The sequence below is a fragment of the Pieris brassicae genome, chromosome 5, assembly GCF_905147105.1.
Source record: "Pieris brassicae chromosome 5, ilPieBrab1.1, whole genome shotgun sequence".
Classification (NCBI taxonomy): Eukaryota; Metazoa; Arthropoda; class Insecta; order Lepidoptera; family Pieridae; genus Pieris; species Pieris brassicae.
In genome coordinates this window covers 10,885,324-10,909,597 of record NC_059669.1, presented here as the reverse complement: position 1 = coordinate 10,909,597, position 24,274 = coordinate 10,885,324, and the positions used below count along the sequence as shown (strand labels likewise).

General features: G+C 32.7%; 1 protein-coding gene across 1 annotated transcript in view; it reads left to right on the top strand.

Annotated features, from left to right (window-relative positions):
- The first annotated feature begins 4,077 nt into the window (after window positions 1-4,077).
- The window catches only part of LOC123709630, a 29,301-nt gene continuing 9,104 nt past the window's right edge, over window positions 4,078-24,274 (top strand). Inside the window, exons 1-4 of the mRNA XM_045661085.1 lie at window positions 4,078-4,240; window positions 5,054-5,183; window positions 7,038-7,142; window positions 16,922-17,149. Of these exons, the coding sequence (XP_045517041.1) occupies window positions 4,233-4,240; window positions 5,054-5,183; window positions 7,038-7,142; window positions 16,922-17,149 (471 nt within the window). The 5' untranslated portion in view covers window positions 4,078-4,232. The remainder of the gene's footprint in view (window positions 4,241-5,053; window positions 5,184-7,037; window positions 7,143-16,921; window positions 17,150-24,274) is intronic.

Here is a 24,274-nt window from a genome sequence, read left to right as displayed (position 1 = left end):
GCGAGTCGATTCACTTTCTACGACCTTACGTTGTGTGCTTGTAATTAAGCGTTAAGTTTTACGTAACGCGCCGATGTTATATGAATGTTTGCTTTTTGGAATAATCTTAGCTTCTAAACAATTTCTTTACTTAGTATTTTTATACATTATTCGGCACATCTATAAGTAGTCCCAATTTTAGAATTTTTGTCGATATATAGAAATTTGCTACATTTCTTGAATCTTTTCATTATCAATTTTCTTCCACATGATTTTGTTCAGTAACGTAATATTGTGACTGTAAAAAGTACTAACGTCTTATAACTTTTCATTTTTACTTTAGTTATCCACCCTTTTAAATCTGTGTATTTTCTCAACTTGGAGTCCAAAAAATCAACAAAACATTATAATCAAAATAGTTTTGCAATGATGTAAGCTACCACTCATCATTCGACCTTGAGGACGCTACGTGTAACGCGTTGAATTCTTTTGTATGAAGCAAGCGAATAAGTCTGTGTTTTTTAGAGGAATATACAACAAATGCGATTTTTTTCCTATTACCCTAGTTCGTTTCAACAGTCCTGATAATATTACTAACATTTGGGACTTAACTGGGATTTACTGAAATCCCAAATGTTCTTTTGGGACTTAACCAGGGTATAAAATAAGGACTTAGATACAAAAAATCGTTTTGTGACGTTAATTAAATAACATGATCCAGTGTGATGTTCACTTATATACTATTGGCATGTGCAAGAACGAGCTTATGTGAGGGTAAACAATAATTTAAAGTTAAAACATCATGTTAGTAAATGTTTGATACGGAAATTTTAACAACTTAAAAAGGGAAAAGTCGTTAACACATACGATCTTACGAGTTGGTAACACGGTTGCACAAAAACAAACCAGGATCGAGAAATGTGGACTGCCACACCCAACTATATTACATAGGACACTCCTTTTATATCTAGCGTATGACTTAAAATAAGGCAATGCTAACGTTACACAAAATAAATCTATATAATTTATGTTTTTTCTAATTTAAATTGTATTTGGTCCAAACAAATCCATACGTTATAATAATCAATATACCAAAGAAACAGTGAGGCTTCCTTTTAGGTCTTCTAGGCCTCTGTTTCACAATCATTAGTTATGGAACATGGTGTAATGGTTGCACCTTCTTACAAACATTGTGGTAAACAAAAAACTATTAGCGATGTAGCGATTAAAAAGAGTGGAGGAGAGTTTATTACCAGTTCTTCCCGTCCGTTCTACACCCTTGATTTGAGAACTGGCAGTAACTTAAAGAGTCCGTACGAGAAAGATATGAGAAAAAATATCCATAGTACTTATTAACGCGAGCATAACATATCTAAACATATAAAAATCCTTTCATTATAATTTATTATTTTATTTAGTGGGAATATAATAAGTATTAGTATTTAAGAACGTCAACTTTGAATTCAGTTTTATTTTTATGTAATAGGAGGGAAACGGTCAGGAGGCTCAGCTGATGTTAAGTGATAACGCCGCCCATGGGCACTTACATTGCCAGAAGGCTCGCAAGTGCGCTGGTCTTTTAAGCATGCTTTTAAGTATGTTCTTTTCTTGAAGGACCCTAGCTAGTTCCATGTAGTGGCGGCGCGTGGCAAAATCTGCCTTAAGAAACGCTCAGTTGTGAAACGGATGTGATACGGACCGTATTTTGTATTCTGCCGATCCGATGATAAAACAAATTATATGATTTTATTTAGTAAGACATGAAAGGTTGCCTGGTTGTTATTAGTTTAAACAAATATTAAGGATTTGGGTACTAAATCCAGGGATCGCGGTTTTTCTAAGAATAAAGTATATTCTTAGGCCTAAGAACCACTGTTGGAGTATAAATCGGTATGGAGAATATGATTATTAGTATTTTAGTGTGCGTAACAATTTTAAACCAAACATTTCCCAATTTCCCAACCTTTGCTTACAAAACATTTTTTAAAGTACCAAAACTTTATTGTTTCTTGTGCAAAACATTGGAATTCAAAAACTAATCACTTTCTTTTTAATTTAATGTAAATTACATCAACATTATATTACAAAACTTAATTATGCAATCCAAAATGATAATTAATTGTTAATTTGCTTTGTGGGATATTGAACCCGACTAGATTCTTAATGTAATTTGTCGTATCGTTAATATTTACATTTACCAGTCTATATAACCTTTTTGGGTCTGAGCCTCAGATTTATGTATCTGTTTCATGATAATTTGTCTTATAGGGAAGTAGGTGATCAGCCTCCGGTGCCTGACACAAGCAATCAACTTTTAGCGTCTAAAGCAAGCAGGTTTCCTCAAAATGTTTTCCGTCACCGTTCGAGCGGTTGTTGAATATATACGTTGAATATAGACAGAAAGTCCATTGGTGCAGCCGGTGATCGAATCTACGACCTTACGAGTTAAAGTCGCACCCAGAAGCCAGTAGGAAGGTAGGTAGTATTTATTTAGTAGTAAAAAGTATTTTATAGTGAATTTATTGTAAAGAAACTGTTGTTACTGTAAAGAAAAACAACCTTCATAAGGACACTTGGTAGGCCATGTATAATTAGTATTCTATTGGCAACTGATTCCTGAGACCGGGTGGCTTGATATGACCCCATCACAGGACACGGAACCGGATATCCGACATGATAGCATTGTTTGATGAATTCAATACATAATTTAATTAATGTAAAATAAAATATTCCACGTAATTAAATTTGAATAGGAAGACATCCCTACTCATCGGCAAGAGGGTGTAGGCCGAGAGAAAAAGCAGGCGTAAAAAACTTTCGGTACTCTTTTAAAACAGCAAATCATCAAACACTTATTTAAAAACAAATATCGCAAATTAATTAGAAGTAGCCTGTCTAGCACTAGTCCCAGGCACTTTTATCAACTAGATAATCGTTAACTTGGTAGTAAGCGTTTTTACACAGCTTTTATTTAATACATTTCTTAAAGGCATTTCTTTCTTCTTTATTAAAAGGCAGAGACAAAAGACCCTCTGGGATTTTATTAAAGAAGAGTATCCCTTTTCCCAAAAAAGAATTACTAACTTTGGATAGTCTGGTACGGTGAAATTGCAGCCTGCGATAAATAATATTTTCATAAATATATTGCGAGGGAAAGGTAAGTATATAAATTTCCTTGAATTTATCTCTCAGAGATTCCCTACATTTTAAATTATAGACTGCACGAATAGCTCTCTTCTGCAGGATTAAAATAGTTTCGACATCAGCAGCATGACCCCATAATAATTAGCCATAAGTCATTAAGCTGTGAAAGTAATTAAAATAAATATTTCTAGCTGTATCGATATTAGTTAGTGTGCGAATCTTTTTAAACGCGTAAGCTGCAGAACTAAGTCTTTTAATATGATGGGACAATCCGTTAATATGAGGACCACTGAAGTTTTGAATCCACGGTGATTCCAAAATTACAGTTGTATTATCCAGATTCACTGTAACTTATGTTCAAGGAATACATGATTAAAAGATATGTTGACCAATTATAAATTAAAAATCATTTTATGCAGTTTTCAAGTGAAAATCGATAATTGAAGCTGTAAGATATACAGTACTCGACAAAATCTTTAATCGCGCAACAGCTCTCGGAATACTTTTGCAGGCGCAATGTTTTTAAAAATATATATTACTTATTATTGATCTTATCTATGTTATAAATTTTTAGAAAAAATAATTAAAAAGATGCACCTTCACTTTATTTTTTAGATTTCGTATTCATTTTACAAAACATTTGTAAGTCGAAATCGAAGCTACCAAACTATTAACACGGTAAGTTGATATGTACAGTGTAGAGGGCGTTAATTTACATTTCAAAAAATACAAAATTTTTCTCTAAAACTCTAATGATGCAAAAATAATAAATATATTTATATAGTTTTCATAAAAATATTAATAGTGTATGAAATGTTTATAAAAGTACGTGACAAAAGAAAATTTACCAATAAACGACATTGACAGCTTTGCAAGGTTTTGTCACAGCTGTCAGTCATAGTCAATATAAACTGAATATGAATAGCCAGAACTAGCATGACAAATTCATTTATAGTCTGTAGCGTGTGTAGAAGGACGATTGTTGAGTTCTGAAAAAAAAAAACAATATTACGCGCATTCGATCGATTTATTAAAAATCCGTATTATAACATTTAAGGACATGTTGTGATTTTGTTAATTAATAATAAGTGAAGTTTTAACTATCTACAATGGCTAAGTAAGTAGAATATGTTATGTTGGTAAAAAAATATTAAGGTATTTTATGCTTCACTAGTCGTAGACATTAGCTTTTAGACATATGTGATGATAGGCACAACTTATGGTATGGAGAAAGTGGATGTAATGTTTGAATGCGTTCTTACATATTATAATAACATTTATTTATTAAACCATCGTGTAACCTCAGGCTATTTAGAAAAACGTAAAACTTGTTATAAAATATTTTCGTTAACTATAACACTGTATCTTTTATTTTGGCATATTGTTAGTTTGAAAATAATAAATAATATTTAGAAGAATTTAACAAATGATATATATGTAGCAATTAATTATTTTATGTTGAAAGAACTGCTCTTGAAAAATATTTAAATATTTAATGCTGACTGTTGTCCATTGCCATAGATAATAATTATAACTTATTATATTTCATTCTAATAAGAAATAAAATTATAATGATGTAATCATTCATTTATTACAATAAATATAATTTATATATCTCATTATACTTTTAGAATAATAAAGTCTTGATACATTTATATATGAATAGGTACTATTTGTTACTCATAATTGAATAATGTAACTGGACTGTAAGTAAATAATCCATAACTCAGTTTAGAAATATCTAAAAGTTGTCTAGAAGTAGTTAGAAAAACTACAATGATACATATTTAATTATACTATAAAAATAATATTTAATCTGAATGACAACTGTTTTATAGATTATAAAATATGTTAAATGATTTAATATCTTTTGCTGATAATTCTTTGAACATGCTAGTGTTTCTATCTTTTTATCTTTGTTTTGTTTTAGGGAAATGATGATAGTGTTTGTGTATGACACAGAGTGTTGTGTGGCTGAAGAAGATGATCCGGCTGATGCAGTTCTTTATTTTCACCCTGGTTGGGTGTCAGATACCCAACGGCATGCTTTGGCTGGACAGGTAATAAATATATATGTATATATATAGATTATTTGATAACTTTTCTATATATTTTAGCATAATTTCATAAAATCTGCATTCTATTCATATTGGTGCAGGATAATGTGTAAATAGTATAAATTTATGTTATAAAAATGTGTTAATGAATTGCCTGTTTAATGGTCTAATAAAATTTTATCATGTCATTATAACACTTGTTATAAGATATTGTAAGAACCCAATATATTATTCCTGCAAATCAGAAGAATATAAAACCAAAATCTGTGTTTATACTTTTTATTTCCTTTATGTCACAGCACTGAAACATACACTTGGAATTTACTAGCAATAAAAAACAAAGATTCACCTCCTACTGTACGGTAACATTTGCATAATTAAAAACCTGTTCTGTTTTAAAGGAATTCTATAAATTGTGCAATTCTTAGTTTTCAAGGTCAAAATTTGTGTAATGTAAGACAAACTTTCAGTTATTTATTTACAAAGAGTACTGTTTTTCTACCAGATTAAATAATAATCTGTGTTAATAAATATTTTCATGTCATGACCTGGGTAATTTTTTATGTAATTCTGAATTACATTGTTATAGGAAAAGTCTAAAAACAATTTAAGAAGAAAAAAGCGCGTTATAAATACGGTTCGCACTCACAAAAAGCATTTGATAGACATATTTTAATACCTTTTTTTTTTTTCAAATATATGGTGACCTTGAAAATTGCAATTGTACTATTGTTTATCAAAATAAGTTTACTCTGTCGATTATCTATTCTATTAAACAAAAAAATGCGAAAAAAATATGCATGTAAGTATGCCCTAGGTTAACATTCCAGAGAATGGTTAATTATCATACATTATATTAATGTTAATGTTAATTAATCAAACTATATAGTTTGAACTCAAAATTGTAGTATGATAATTAATTAATGAGTGCTCGGGGGCTTGGTTTTGGGTGTGTCGTCAAAGTAGGTTATCGATATCTAGTGTAGTGATAAATAGGTCTATGAGTTCTTGGTGGTTACTTCTAACAAAGTGCTATACTTTCACCTGAAACTAAAGAATTTTCTTTGGGAGTATACAATAAAATTGTACGGGCACAGCACGGCTATAACTAACATCTTATTTAATGCATAAAAATATATTTTAAAAAAAGTGCGTGCGTACAAAGTCCACATGTCAGACGTGAAACTTCTTTGTAAATTAATTATTACTAAGTAAAAGCTCCAATAGATGATCATGTACGGGTATATGATCACTCAAGGTATTTGTATATAAATATTTACACATTGTATACGTACTAATAATGCACAAGACGTTATGCGACAGAATTGCCATCTAAAGTTCTAATATGTAACTACTAAACGAATGCATCAACCAATATTTTTTCTCGATCTCCCTTTCTCTCTCAATCTTTCTCCAACCTCTCGCTCAATGACGCTGATACTACAATTTTTCATAGACATTTTGACATCATGTGTCAGTTTTTGTGTATATTGATGACATAATCCATTACTAACAACCCTATAATGTCGCGAGTTTCCTTAGTTTTTTATTATTCATAAACTAATAATTAAAATAGCTAATTATAAACATCTTATACTTGACACTGGCTAATGTACAAACCGGGCTAGAGCCAAAAAGAAGAAGAAAAAGAACTCTATATGTTAAATTGCATCCGTTTCTTTGATTGTTTTTTATATACAAATTTTGTTCAGCCTTCTGTTAAATAAAATCAATGGTGCACAGTCGAGCTTTGAAGGCAGGACTTCATACTCGACAGTCGCACTTATGCCGCTAGACCAACGCTGATCATGCATTGTATACAGTTTATATTATTTTTAATAAAAAATGACTGTCTAGGTTGTGGGAGCGGCTCACTGCGTCAAGTCTCTATTCTCACAGCCGTCGGCGATCACGTTGCAGAGTGGAAAGTTTATTATCAGGGAATACGGAAGATATGTATTGGTGAGTATATATTAGTCACATGTTGGTTAGTGATACGCGGATGTCAAAAAAGTTTTCTTTTTGACATATGACACTTGACACTTAGTCTCGACTATAAATACTTATTACACAATTAAAAAACATTGCTTAACTTATAGCAGAAAACAATTGACGAGGTCAATCCTTTTGTTTTGCCAACAGTATCTAACGTTTCCTTAACTTTTCGATACTTCCAGTAAGTATCGAGTATACGAATATCTAAGTTTACGTATAGTATTTGAAAGCAAACTGTGCGTTCGTGTTGTTTAAATTTGTCACTATTCTATTAGTCAGGTGCTTCCGCTACTATACTAAGTATGATAATGATTACATTTAGTAAATTCTAAGTCATACAACACAACATTTTTACATAAAGCTCATAATACTTATAAGAATAATTTGTCACTATCGATCGACATCTCTGTAAAGATATATTATTAAATATAATTAATTATTTTTTACCAAAAATCGGAACATAATATTTTAATTTATCCAAAGTGTCAGTCGATATTAACCCTCTTTTCATCGCAGCATAAAGACAATTTTACAGAAAGATTCTGAATAGTATGAGTGCAATTTTTTGTATAGAACAGGCTACCGTCAATGCCAGAGGGCTCGCGAATGAGTTGCCGGCCTTTTAAGAATTGGTTTGCTGTTCTCGTGACCCTAAGTCGAATTGGTTCGGAAGTACTTAAGTGGGTAACTGGTTCCAGTTTTGGTGCGCGGCATGAATTGCCGTAAAAATGCACATTTCTGGAACGACGGACGTCGAGGTGATACGGATGGCATTTTGTATTCTGCCTCGACGTCCGATGATGAAACTCAGCTGCAGGTATAATCCGAACTACCCTTTCCGTGGCAAATGCGGTAGAAGATGCAGAGATTCATTATTTATGGCTAAGGATATACATATATTACGAGAAATTACACATGATATAAAAAACTGCGCTCTTTTATTATCAGCAGGTAGAAGTTTAATCTGTTTTTGCAGAAGATTATCTTTAAACGGTTGTTGTGTAAGCTGTGGTTAACCGATTATAGGAATCCGTATGTTAATTACGCAATAGTGTTTATTTTTATGCAAACAGTAATTTCGTTTCTCGTTACACACATCAAACTTCAAAAGCGCACAGAGCAAGTCACATTTGTCAATTGTCATTTTGACAACTTTCCTAATAGAGAATATTCATAAAAGCCAATAAATACGACGCATAAAATGTATCCGTTAAAACTAGGGCCTTGGTTTTAAATATATATATATATATATATCATCTAAATTTAAAACCAATATTATATATATATATTCTATTTATTCTATAAATATATATAAACCCAGAAATCCTAATTAGCCTAAACAATTTCTTTCAATATGGCAAACCGTCCGAAGAAAGATTTTTCAGTTATATGCTCGAAAGATTTTATCACATTAAAAATTGAACAGAATTGTAACAAAAATAAACCTTTTGAAGACAGTAACAGAAGAGAACCTCTTAAAAATGAATTCAATTTCTCAGGTCCTTATATGTTATGCTCCTCTAATAGATGCTTTTTGTAAACTTCATCTCACACCTCATCCTTCTTAGGCAATTCATTTATGATCTCCGCCATTAAGTTATCGAATAGGCTGCCCAACTCCATAGGATTGGCTACCTCCCTAACATCTTTTAAAACTATATCTTATCCTGCTCAATTGTATTGTAATTCTAGTATTTCTTCTTCTGTATTGCATCGCAATTCATGAAGCTGTGAGATTAACTTTTAAGTTTTTAGTTTATTTTCTTAAAATATGGTTTTATGTTAGATCAAAGATGGTGATTCTATAATTTTTTTATAACATTTGGTTATGCACTTTTTGAACTTTACCCATCATATTTATTTTTGTTGTCCTTACTAAGGTTTGACTGTAAGAGATCGGTTGTTAGCGATAAGGCCGCCCGTTGCATACCTTATAATTATTATGTTTAATATTTTTTTGTTTTTCTATAAATGTAACTAAGTGTAAATAAAAATCTCAAATATCAAAAACATATTGAATTCTAATTATTTCGAAATCGTGCTTTTTTAAGGCTAACAAGTCTCGCTTCAGTCTATCAGTATCAATATGTCCCTTCCGTATTAAAAACATATTGACGTTTCGTAATTTTATTGTGACCTAGACCTATACAAGAACCATCTTATCATTCCATGAATGTAATCAAAAACAGTGTCATACAATTTTCCATTTAATTCACTTAAACAATTATTATGTTTAAAAAACATGTATTTCATCTGCTTGAGCAAAACATACTAGAAACTAAGATATATTTCTCGAACCACGGCTCTACCTTATAACAGCTCCAGCTCTATCGTTATCGTAATCGTACGACTTGTATGTAGTACCCCAAGTATTACTAAGAATGTTTTGAACCCCTATCAAATGTAGGTATAAAACTGATAATATTACATGCATGATGTAAATGATGTCTCAGTATCCCAGTAAATTACATTAGGTTGGATTAGAGACAAAGATTTGTATCTTTGATTAATTTCCCACTCCCCATCCATCCCTTTCCAACATTATCAACAGTGACTCACTTCTGGTGTGTACATTTTAACCATGTCTACTTTTATGTTTATTTTAGTAATAAATCTCGTTTTTGTTCAGTTACAGGTTCATTAAATCGTTGATGAGTGGAGTACCCTGATGTACAATGTACAGGTACTCCCTAGACTTAGTTCAGGGGCTCCAATATCTGCTAAAACAATGTATTTACACTACATTATTGCATGGCCCATTGCCGAATAATAAAAATATTTAGAAAAAAAATTTGGAGCTGTTTTTAGGTGGAGCGGTGGAGAGGTTCGATAAATATATCTTAGTTTCTAGTATGTTTTGCTCTCAAGCACATGAAAGTATAATTAAAAGCATATTTATTAAACATAATAATTGTTTAAGTGAATTAAATCGTAAGTCGAATTGGTTCGGAAATACTTCAGTGGGCAGCTGGTTCCACATAGCGGTGGCGCGCGACAAAAATTGCCTTGAAAAACGCTCAGTCGTGCAAGTTCGGTGGCGAGTGTTGTTAGATGAAGCTGGGTAGCAACTGACTTTTATCTGGTATTTGCTATACGCTTGGACTCGCAGGTAAAAAAAGTCAGACCCAAAAAGTCGAAAGAGTGCGTCAGGCACAGAAGGCTGATCACCTACTTGCCTATAAGATTCACAATGATCATGAAACAGATAAAGAAATTTGAGGCCCAGACCTAAAAAGGTAGCGCCATTGATTAATTTCTTTATTTTCTTATTTTAGTACGCATCCATTGCTTTCGAGCTAGTTTGGTTTTTATTTTTGTGTTGTTTGTATGGGTTGTTTGTCGTGAGTAGGTGAGAGTAGAGTCGTAAGCCAAGTCTAACAGAATCTTAGCCGATAATAATCCATTAACGCAGAACTAGAACGATTTAATATAATTATCGCATGATTTTCCGCTTGATTAGTTTACATGCAATGTTTAATACTCAATGTGGGTTATTTTAAAATGTATCCCCTTTGTTTGTTGAAGTAAGATTATTTATTCCTAAACGTAGCATTGTTCTGAACGCTCTAAAGGACCTGATAATTTAAATTATTTTTAAATTACTGTATAATTCTACCTTTAATTGTGTAAGACAAATTTGTACTGAGTTTAGATTGTATAATATTATGGAAGTCATTCCTCTTAACCCTTTGTCAAACACATTTAATTTCTACACATAACGTCATAATTATTTTTTAAAAGTTACATATATATAGTCTATCAGTAGGTACGACATCCAAATTGTATTTACCGAAGTCCGAGTCGATACAAAATGTACGTCTAAAAATTTGAGGAAACTCCTCTATATATCTCTTTAGTATTGCGTTCTTAATCTTCAAGTTCTCCATGTCTTATATTCCATCATGTTCAATCCTTAAACTCCATGCTATCTCAAAATCGATTTTAATTTTTTGGTAGCCCATAACTATAGCTTTTGCTCTTCCGAAAACTATATCCTTGAAATCGCATCTCGTAACTCCCTTTCTTAGCGAATACTTTAAAATCTCTGCAGTGAAGTGAGTCTGCTATGGAATTCACTTCCCGTCGCTATTCGCTTAGCTCCTTCTCTATCTCCCATTAAATATCTACTGTACATAAATTAGCTGTCCACATTGTATACCTGTTAGACTTGTGATGTGTATAATAATGCAACGAAGTGTCAATAAATAAGGACTTATCTGATAATCGGGCCTCTTGGTAAGCCTTAGGCCAGAGCACTTTATTTTTTAATCGGAAATTCGGAAATATACATATAGACGAGATTCCGATAAATAAAAACCTCCCTTTGAAATCATTTAAAAATAGGTTGAACTTAATATTAATCGATAGCGAAAACAAATATTTGTCGGTTTTAAGCAGCCGTTTGTTAAATTGATAAGACAATTCTATTAATACAGTGGCAAGTTGCTCCAGTGACGTCATAGTCTAGACAACGTTACTTAAAATAATTGGCTATATTATGAAAAGGATGTTAGAACATTTTTATTTTCACTATTCAGGTTTTGCAAAACCTGAATACGAACGAGCTGGATTTTAGTTTAGTATTTTATCATAGGTTTCATAGACAAACAGCACAGGGAAACTGGAGCTCATATGAAATGTGATTGCACTTACCTAATCGATTTCCCCGTCATATTTTCAAAGCGTCATCATTCCTGAAAGCTATCTAAATTAAAAGCTTTTTTATAGAACAGGGGACAAATGGGCAGGAGTCTCATCTGATGTCAAGCCATACCGCCGCCCATGGACACGCTCAATGCCAGAGGGCTCGCGAGTGCGTTGCCGGATTTTTTACTAACTAGTCTAACTCAAAAGTAGTGTCCTTCAAGCAAAGAGTGTACCAATTCTTAACAGACATTGAGTGACAAGACAAGAGTGCATTGCCGCACTTGCGAGCCCTCTGCAATTGACAGTTTCCATGGGCGGCATCGCTTAACATCAGATGAGCCTTCTCCCCTGCTCTATTAAAAGAGCATGGGCAAGTGAGCCCGCATTTTGCTGTCTATCCGGCTTCTAGGGCCAAAAAATTTGGGACCGTGGTGGCTAGTCCAACGTAAGTCTTGGGGTGTTTAAAACAAAAAATGCGAGATGAAAGGTTGCGTTCGATTGAGATGCGAACTTGAGATTTTGAAAGTACCAAGTCATTGTTTAGCAGCGCGGCATCCAAATAACCTTGTTGATCCCCCACTTTCGTAAGGAGATGGCACTCACTGTAAGAAGAATCACAAGCGAACAGATTGTATATCTTTTTTCGTTCGGTTTCTCGCTGGTTGTAGTCTCTTTCTCTTCTAAGCACAACCCTCGTCACTAGTAATTAGTAATCTTACAGCTAACATACATATTATAAAACATATGTATATACAAAGCCAACACAGAACACATAGGTTAGTACATTAGTAGACAAAAAAAAAGGAAACTGAACTTAACAGTAAACATAGACAAAGTCTTCCCGCCTCTTCAAATCAGAAAAAAACACATCTTCTTTGGTGAGGTGGAAAATATCAATATCCTCATAATAAGTGTCATAGTTAGATAAGACCCGAAGCAATGGCGAATTATGCTGGTTAGTACGAGGCATATGGAACAGCTGTAAGTTGTTTATGTTATATATAGATAAAGATTCCTGCTCGATGCTTCGTAGAGTTTGAGCTTTTAATTTTTACTAGGAGATTTTCCTTGAGTGTTCATTAACATTCATCGTTATAGCGTCCAGTGCACTCGAATCACGGACTAATTAATGCTCTTAGCTAGAACAAACCACTTAACTACTTGGGTATATTGAAGCACTCTTATGATCGCAGCCGGCTTAGATTATCTTTTATATATTTGTTATGCATACTATAAAGAAACTATTCCGTGTGCTTTATTAATAAGTATTATGAAGTAAGTTTTATCTTTAATGTAAACAGGACTCACGTTTCGCCCTGCCTTTTTTCATAGTGGGAATCTTTTCACTAGCCTTACAAAGACTTTCTGAAAGGTTGCTTTAATATTTAATCCTTATATAGTAATATATTAAATATAAATTAATGTCATACATGCAGGTAAAAAATAATAATAATAAATAAATTAAAATATTTATTTTTTAAGAGCAACCTACGTTTTATGTGTGTAATACGTGTGTGTGGTGGTTGTAACTGGCCCTGACTCGGCGTTATGCTGAGGAGCAGACTGCTCTACAGCACTGGTCATTCTGCCAGAGACGACAAAGCTAGTTTATGCCTCAGTTGCAATAAAAGAAAATGAATTTAATAATAATAATTGCAGAAAAAAGTATAATAGTAAGGATTTGCAGAAAGAAGTCTTGTGAAAATTATATCGTAAATAAAAATATAAAAAAGAAAATAAGTATAATTGTTAAGAAATAGATAAATAAATATATTTGGGCCGATTAAAAAGTAGATTTATGTTGACTAACTAGATGTTCTTTATTACTGCGACTAAAATTTTGTTTTTGTTGAAGATTTTTTAACGGATATTATTCCAATATTTCGTCGCGCTATATTTGAAACTTGAATTGATTCCGTCCGATGCTTGGGAACGGCGACCTCCTGAGTAACATTCCCCTAACAGTGACATTTGGCATCATTATTCTAAGGATATAGGATCAACGACCTTGCTTGTGATCGAGATATTTTTTGCAGAAAGCGGATTGTCTTCTTATACAAATATATATATATATATATATATATATATATTTTTAATGGATTTTTTTGAAGAGGACAAACGCGATGCGTGTTAAAATTGTAACTTTCACAAAATTTATTCGAAATACAAAACTTTAAAAAGTGGTAATTCATGACCTTGTTATTTTTTTTAAAACTCTTTTTACTTTGGATGGTTTGCATAATTGAATTGGACAATACAGTTAAGAAAAGTGTCACTAATAACACAATACAAATACCTAATTCTACGACATTTCAGATTAATAAACTAATTTTCTAATAGTTGTCATGGCTTAAATATAAATAAATATGTCCTTTATAAAAGGTTTATTTAAATACAGTAATCTCCTATTTAATGTGGGCCCCCTATAACGCGGTTTTACCCCCCTATAGCGCGGATGTTTCTCAAGTTATATTTCTGTAGTGTGAAATTTGTCAAGTCCAAACTAATTATTATAGTTATACTAATTAACTTTATTCAATTTGTGTCCCTAGTTTTTGAACATTATAAAAACGGTTTTACGAGAATATTTCTACACCGCGATTTCCTATAACGCGGTCCGAGTCTACCGCGTTATGGATTACAATAGAAGTCGTGTCAATCAAAGCCAATATTATCAATTTATTGTGCAATTATTAGCAATTAATCATGTGAGTGATTGTGGTATGTACTTTATACGCCAGACTATACTTACAGACCATTCACAAATTAGATAAATTGTAAAATGTAAAAAAAAAATTCGAAACAAAGTAACGTCTTAAACTTACTTATAACTGAAGACAGACCAATAAATTTTTCAAATTAAACTCAAAATAACTTTAAGATGTAAAATTTATTCGAAATTTACATTTACTACCAGTTCGCAAGTTGAGGGCGTAAAGCGGGCAAGAACTGGCAAAAAAAACTCCGTAACTCTTTTTAATCGCCAATCGTAACTCATATCTATGGTTGTTCATTATCTGTATCACATAGATAAGAAAATGAGATATATTTGCGGTCAGTTTTCGTATCATAGACGACGTAAGCGGGGATGTCGCGTCTCACGTGGAGTTTCGTAAGGTTTCATTTATTAAGCGCAAAGGTGTATTACCTCGACGACCTTAATAAGGCTGAAAAACACGTTTTTGTTTTGTTCATTCAGAGTTACGTTAGCGACGAGAACTTTCTCCCCGAAACTTGTGAGTACGATCACCGACTCTGTCCCAATTGAATTTTGTATAAGATACGTACGGAAATTATCGTGCAGAGACTATAATTACACCCGAAAATTCGCAATGTGTGTTGATCCAAGGCCAACACAGAAGATTTCACTTTCTTTTTTAATCATCGCCGTCGTAGTTTAGTTGCGTCACGGTAAAATGAGGAAGCGACCACGGTTCTCTGTGGCCCGGTACTGGAAGTAAGGCTAACTGAGGACAGTCTGCTCGAAGCTGGAGCAGAAAACCAGAGTAGGCTTATTGTCACACACGCCTGAGCTCTGACGTCACATCTCGTCTTTAATGAAGAAACTTAAAAAAATATTATGTTTATTAAATGAAAAATTCTTGACACAAAACTTGTTAATTGAATTGGTGAAAATTAAACCCGAAAAACATCTCGTTAAACAATAAATGGATTTACCACATACGACAATTGAGATTAATAAACTTGTATAATAGTTGTCAAGGGTGAAATATGAATATGTACGTTATAGAAGTTATTTTTAAATACAGAATCCCCCATATAACAGTTTTTTTTTCTATTTAGTCAGTTCAGTATATTTATAGTTGTCAAGTCCATAATTAGTTTTACGTTCCTTTACATCGGTTTCAATTGTGTTGTTATAAAATTAAACTAAATAACTTTATTAAACTCGTTCCTAAACATTAAAACGTAAAAAATATATTAAATATATTGCAACATCGATCACTATGCGCACCTTGACTAACAAGTTCAGTAAGCATTTTCATATCCGGAGGTGTGATTTCTCGTGTAGGTTAATGGAGTAAAGTTGACCTTACGCATGTGATTTTATTACTTAGCATTCCCTTCTCAATGATATTCTTCGGAGGCCACTGCGGAATAAAATAAAAATATTTATTTTAACTTGTTTATAGACTCAAGACAAGACTGAACGTGTATTTATAAAACCTAATGTCGATTATTTACAATATTCCTAACCTACTAGTATAATAATAAATCTAAATATATAATTAAAAAATAATATGTAGAAAAAGAAACAAATTTAAAAAGTTTGGTGTCTGTGGCAGTGTGCCTTTAACGCTGGCAGGATTTCCTAGCGTATTGCGATACTTATTCGTTAAGGAAAGCACCAGCTCTGGAGTCACCAGTACTATCTACCAGGCGCATACTTAAATGTTTAATTAGCGCCTGTGCAGTTGAACTCCACGGTCCGAGTCTCCACTCCAAAGGATAGTTAGAGGAAAGACTTATATTTGAGCCGTTTATTATTGAGGCAGCGTTATTTAACTAACCTGTGTTTTCACCACAAAAATGTATTAACACATATAAATGAGTCACTCGCTAACTAAAAGAACTCGAAACGTCGTTAATAATGTAATTACAACAACAAGTTAGGTGGCTGTTGTCTGAACATATGTAATATATGCAATATTTTAAATGAAACACTTGGTATGAAGCTGGATAACAACTGGCTTTAATTGTTTAAAACATGAGCTTATAACTAAGATAACATTAGGGGAAATGGGGTTGCGACTCTGTATTAACAAAAAAACAACTTATTAAAGAGTTCGTAAATATAAGTGACACTTATGTTATTGGGCATTATCGGAAACGAGACAAATGAGTGTGGTAAAAACTAAAGGGCTCATATTGGCTTCAAGTGTGTGATGATTTTTTTTTACGCTCAAATCAAATTATTAACTAAAACTTACATTTATGTAACAACTAATGTTTATACATGTGTTGTGCTCGCCTGAAGAAAATTCTATTAATTTTTAAGATCATTCTAGATAATTGTTACTGCATTGCAATAATGCATGCATGCAATGCATTTCTAAAAGTGTGACTTTTGTCAACAGGCGATAGGCAGCGATCGAAATATTCCCGACTGGGTGCTCAAAAACCGGGCTAACCTCCTCACATCCATGATAAAAGTGTACCACGGTGATCTTCAATCGTTAGCAGTATCCATGGAGGACCAGAAACGCCTAGCTGAGAAACTCTACCAGATATTCGAGACATACTTACCAGTGCTGCAGTATGGCTGCCATATATTTCAACGAGTGCCAATGTTGAGTCTTCCAAAGGTAATTTATAAGTTAAATCTATTAAAAGTTATATAAATCATTCTATATCAAGTTTGACAAATATATGACACTTTTAAAAGAGCGTATCGAGCGTAGCGTATCGTTCTTTAAAGGACGGCAGAGCACTTGCGAGTCTTCGAATAGTGTGCCACAAGTGCTAAGATTAATAATTTATTCGTCCAAATAGGGTTTTAACTTTATTCATTGCATATGACACGTTGTTTAGTAGTTGAATGCCAAAAATAAAAAATCATATAATTACCAATAGGCAAATAGTCGATTAGCCTTCAGTTAATTGCGCACATAGAAAGAAAATTCAGTTACAGCCGTAGCGAACGCATGACCCAAATGAATGCAAGCCATACACTTTCAGACTATTTTCCTTTCAACATCTATAACATTGTATATGTGAATGAATAAAATCTACTAGACTGAGAACTGGGAACTATTTCTCTGCGCTAACAGAGAATTTAGCAACAAAAAAATCAAATGTAGCATACCGCAAAGAAAAGGTAACAACAAAAACCAAAATATCTCCAATCCGGCTGGTCCACGTGGCGAAAGTGGCCACCACCCACTATTACATGTGGAAAACGAAGAACAGGGCACTAATAAAAAAAAGCCGCTCCACGATTTAAGTTCGGTGGTGGTTCTTATGTATATATGTTCCGATATATGTTTAATGATACACTTGGTTTGAAGCTGGTTAAAACTGGTTTTAATTGTTTAAAACATGAGCTTATAACTAAGATAACATTAGGGGTAGTGGGGTTGCGACTCTGAATTAACAAAATCTAACTTGACTTAGTGAAGAGTTCGTAAATCTAAGTGACTCTTATCTTATTAGACATTATCAGAAACGAGAATGTTAAATTACAATTGTGTGTGGTAAAAACTAAAGGGCTCATATTAACTTTAAGTGTGCGTTGGTTGTTTACGCTTTTAATTATTAACTAAAATATATCAATGTAACTTAGTATTGTCTTATATTAACTTGTATTAACATAGCTTTTACACATCTAAAGAAACCCCTTTTTTACCGGATTGAAGCTATGTATTATTATAAACTTATAATTATTTTACATAATTATAATTTCTTTCCGACGTTTCGTTTAAAATAAATAGAGAACACTGTGAGTCATTTCTGCAATAACCCTTCATCTTTTAATCGATATCAACTCCAGGGAAATAAATACAGATAATACAACTTTCTCTACAGCTGTGATACTTTTTGACATTCAACACCTTTTATCTTCAGTGACCGTGACCACGCACGCTGTAAAGCACGCGAAACGTCGGGAAAAATTTAAAATTATGTAAAATAATTATAAGTTTATAATAATACATAGCTTCGATCCGGTAAAAAAGGGGTTTTCTTTAAATAAATGTAACTTAACAAATGTTAGGTTACATAACTTGTCAAATTATGCACTTTTAACGTAAGATCATCAAAACAAGACAGTTCTAGCTGAAGAATGCATTGAGAAAAATCGGAGATAAAAACGAAAGAGAAATTGAAAAATAAGAAGAAGTCCTTTACCCTAATTTTTTACAACTTATACTAACTAATAATCATACAAAAATGTTAACTAACCAACTTTGGTATGGATTCATTAATAAAGCTCTAATAATAATACAAAGAAAACAAACTATAAAAACAACAATTTTATTTGAGTACTGGAACCATTAACAATACTTGTATTTTAACATCACACTGAATACATTAAGCACGATGCAATTAAAATTGCAACTGAGCCTACTTCGTATTTTTAAAAAGAATTCTCTTTGAGCAATAGCGATGGTGATTAAAATATTTTAATTGTTATTGCTGTACGAACTGTTTCTATAATATTGCTATTATAGAAACAGCAATGTACATGCAAAATGTAATTTGAATTTATGAATTTTCTTACGCGACCAGTCATTGAGCAGTTTTGTTCTTGTGACTTCTGCGTGCGACTCTCCTCCATCGGGTCTTAGGTTTATCCCTATCTGTGCACCAATGAACTCTGTCTATCTGCGCATATAACATTCACTTGAACGGTGAAGGAAAACGTGTGTATACCGGCCTTAGATCGAAAAATGCGACGGCATGTGTCAAGTGCAAAGGCCTAAACACTTACTTGTAACACTTACAAATAATCATGCAACAGATACAGAAATCTGAGGCCCAAACCTAAAAAGGTTGACCGGCAACCCCTTTGTATCTTTAGACACCTGTTAATAATCACCATAATTTATGTTACCCGTCGGATAACGAAATAAATAAATCATATAATAAATTTTCGAAAGATGTGTGTTGTTCTGGCTTTAACGTTATCAACGAATGAAGTTAATGTTCCTTGGAATGAAAAGATCGCTGATTACACGCTTGGATAAATGCTTGCGTTGTATAGTTCTTAATTAGACAGCGTAATCGTTCCGTGTCGACTTGTTCTTATCGTTTACAGATAAGCGAATTATTTTGCTACATATAATTCTGATTATGTTTGGGATTTTCTAATATTTAAAGTGAAATGAAATTATGATTTACTATTTACTTATAGTTATTACGTTAGTTACAAGTAGTAGAAAATCTAATTTTATCTAAATTCGTTAAGTATTTTATGACAAACAAATTGTGATTTCTACTAGAGATGAAACAGTTTTTCGGTAACTAACAGGTGACCGGTTTATCTGGCTGCTAAGAACCGGTTAAGAAACTTGTATCCGGCCGGATATCGGAATTCAAATAAATACCACATAAATATTAAAAGCACTATATTTACTAAATAAAATTGAATGTGATTGTATCGGTGAATCATTATTTTTAATAACTGTACAGAAAACTAATTTTCAAACTGTACTTAGGGCAAATTATGATGAATCAATACCAATTATACTGTAAAAGGCAACATACGATTTCTCTTGTCTTCGTATACAAGGCCAGCTTCTGAAAAGTCTTTCGCTATACACTGATGCATGGCGCTGAGATGTAAAGTTTTGTTAAGTTTGGGTATTGTACAGCCTTATCTGACCACCACTCGACATGCTTCGGCCGGATATTCGGCTATCTGGCTACAGAGTTGGCCGAATACTCGATATCCGGCACAACATCTATTCGCTTCATCTCTAATCTACAATTACGCTTTTGTAGCTCCATAATGCATTTAGTACACCTTTCTCTAAGTATGTCACAAAATACTACTAATAATCTATCTCTTTGTATAAAACTTAAATATCATCTATATTTTGAATACTACGGTACTGTATCAGATTTCTACGGATAGAGAATACAGTGATAGAGCGGCCCAATCAGTAGGGCGTTGATCGTGTCTTCATGTGATTGATACATTTTCTGTATGGTATATTCCTATAGATTCAATTGTATATTTTTTTATGTAAAAGAGACATATCGGTAGGAGGCTCGTCTAATGTTAAGTGATACTACCCATCCACCCAACACTTCAGTATATAAAAACAGATCCAATCTATAAATGTATATCAGATCTGCTTCATCGATATGCAAATATATCTGGTATATTTGCATTAAAAAATAACTATTGGCGTACCGAAGTTAAATGTCTTCGTTGACGTCAATAACCGATAAATTTCGTATTACTAGGATTTTTTTTAATATTGAATTTATTAATCTGACGTTTTACTAGGTTTATATTAATCTATTAATAGCTATTAATAAAGAAGCAGTATTGGCCTAGTTGCTTCAGGGTGCGTCTCTAATCCCTGAGGTCGTAGGTTCGATCCCCGGCTCTGCACCAATGGACTTTATATGTACGCATGTAACATGTGCTCAAAGAAAACCATCTTAAGGCTTGCACAGGAGGATATCACCTACTTGCCTATTATAGTGACAAATGATCATGAAACAAATAGATACAGAAATTTGAGACACAGACATAACAAGGTTGTGGCGCCATTGATTTTTTTAATTATTAAAAGCTAATAGTCTATAAACATCTGAGGCTTTCTGATATCGACAAAGGCTGGATTTTGTATTGAGTTGTCCGAACAACAATGGTTTTATTAATATTTAAGCTTATTCGGATAAGCTAATTATCGTAGCTTATCCGAATCCGTAAATTGGCTAATTATCGTAGAAAAATCTTACTTAAGAATACAAAATCGAGGAATATACTTTGTTCGTTTACTTATTTTATTTTGTGTTTAATATAAATAATAAAACCATTATTCATGTAACACAATTCATCTATGTCCATGTATGGTCCCTAGTGTTGTCAGTAACTAGATAACAACTAGTCAGTGGTACATGGTACATGTTTAAAACAGTTTTTTGGGAAAAAGTAGGTTTAGTGGTAGAACTAATCAAACAAGTCTTATGAGACATGTGTGAGTGTGTGAATGGGTGTGGGTGTCTAACCTGTGTTAAGTTAGGTAGGAAGCGTTCAAGTATTACGTAACGAATTTTGGGAGTGGGGGGGGCTCCCCTTTGTAAAACGTTACGATGCAGGGGCGGGGATTGAATTACGCGTTATTGTTAATATTATTTTCCACTTTCCAGTACTTTACACCACATAATGGTAAGTTTTAGGTATAAAGAGTCACTGGGGATGGTCATGAAACGTTTTACTATTGGATACGTGACGGCGCGTTTCATGGGGGGGGGGGGGTCAAGAATCTCCAAAAATTGCGTGACGTAATACTTGAATGCACAACACACAATAACAATTTGATAAATTTATTTTCATAATATGTATTTAGATTTTTTATATAAATTAATCTTAATATATCGCTGTTCAAAGAGTTGTCAGCGACTTCACAAGCTTATTTTTTGGTATTGGTCAGAATGTAGAAATTATTTATGATTATGCAAAACACAACTATATATTTTATTAAGATATCCGCTTCGTTAAAAGTAGTATAAATATCTTCGTCCAAAGTTAAAAATGATTTCAGAGTCTCGTAAAATATTCAAAGTGAAAACGGTCGAAGTTACAACGCTTTTGAGAGATAAATTTTCATTTTTTTTCACTAAAATCTTGACGTTCCCAGCGTGAACTTCTTACTTTTCGGATAGACACAATAATAAGTTGTCAAAACCAAGGTCATTCTTACATATTATAAATAATTATTAATATTGTCGTAAAAAAAACAATAGCGCCGTTTAGTTCTGGGCCTCAAATTTCTGTAACTGTTTCGTGATCAATTATATTATCTAATAGGCAAGTAGGTGATCAGCCTTCTGTGTCTTACACACGCCGTCGACCTCTTTATGTCTGCGATCGTATGTTAAGTGCGCACATAGTAAAGTACATAGGTGAACAGCCGGGGTTGGAACCTATGACCTCAGGAATGAGAGGCGCACGTCAAGCCAACACTCTATTCCATAAACCTCCACATATTTATTATTTGTTTACGAGTACATTAATAACATATTGGACACTTTTCGTATGTTTGATTTTTTTATTTAAAGTACATCATATACAGTATATAATCTGTTTATTCTAAAATACAACATAAATTTTACCAAAAATTTATAAAAACAAGAAGTTTTGTTTTTATAACGCCTTTAAAAGTGCTTATTCGCTTAACAATGCCGCTTACGCCCTACAGTTCTTTTCTAAAGGGGGCTATCCAAAAATTTACTAAAAAAATATATAATTTCATGAAAAAAATCTAGTAATTTCTTCCTAAAACCTATTATTCAAGTTTATTATTTTTATAAAAATTATGTATATTGTATTCAACATACATCATTTTATAGTTGTAGGGGGGGTGGCATACACCACTGCAATAGGCGCTTAAAAATACTTTTTTTATATTGATCATTGATATTAGTACATTCCAATCATTTGTAATTCAATTCATTCCAATATTCAATTGAATTGGTCCAATTGGCCACACTTAACACGACCAGTATTAAGTGTGGTGTGAAAGGCGAAATTAAGATCACAAACTTGGAAAATATCGAATTTAATGTTTTCTTTAGTTAAGAAATATTAAAGTTGGCTGGTCATAATACTTTCAGATGGTAGGTATGTACAATCATAGTATTGTCTATTGTGTAATTAATATATTTCATGTGACGGCAAAAATCTTTAAGATTTGCATGGTTCTGAGGCATTACACATATAAATTGTAAATTTTTGTGTGTTCATCTCAATCACTCATCAATCACTTAAAAATATGAGCAACATCTCTATAAAATGTTTGTTTGTATTTGCTGATACTACAAGATAAGACAATGTTTACTTTAATTACAAGTACTACGGGATTAACGATTTCACTCCAGTAAAATTCCATCAGATAACGAAATTAACAATTCACGTTATATCCATTCAAAGCGGGATTTGTTCTACTTTAATGACGTCGTTTGAACCGCTATTCGAGCGCTCTATTTTTCGCAATTTCCTTTTATGCTTAATTTTTCTTTTTGACAAAGTCATAATCCTCTTTCAGTCCTTTGAGCCTACAAAGGGACGTAATGTTTTAAGTTTTACGAGAGTTTTAAATACTTTGAGATATGCGCGTTTGGATGAGATGGATTGTTTATGACGTACACAAAAACTGAACGGTTTTTAATTGTTAATTAAAAACCGTTCAGTTTCGTTCCGTGCAGTTCGCTATAGAAAATAATGCATTACAATTTTAAGCTAACCGGTTTCGCATAATGATTTAATTTCACCAGGACAGCGAGAAATAAGACCCTTAAACCTCGAGGTTGTTCGAATGTGTTCATAATTAACACTCGGTTGTGTGGTGAGAAAACATCGTCAGGAACATCATAAGACCTACGTGTGTAAGGTGTAAATTGCCAAGTAGGTGATCAGTCTTCTGATCATCTACTTGGCAATTTAAAAAAATGTTTGGCGAAAAAAAGAATTACGAAATCTGAAGCCCAAGACAAAGGGTTGTAGCGTGTTTGGTTTCTTTTTGTATTAAAAAAAACATATCTTAATATTAATTTAAAAACATATTGATTTTATTCCTTTTGGACTAGACTAGTCGATATTTGTATATTTTTGAATCATCCGGTCCTCAACCACTGACTCAGCCGTAATCAAAGTCGATTAAATTATAAAACTGGTGCAAATCAGCTAAATAGTTTGAACAGATCACGTCTGTTTTTGAAGCATAGGACTGTGATATATTTAAATCTATATAAAA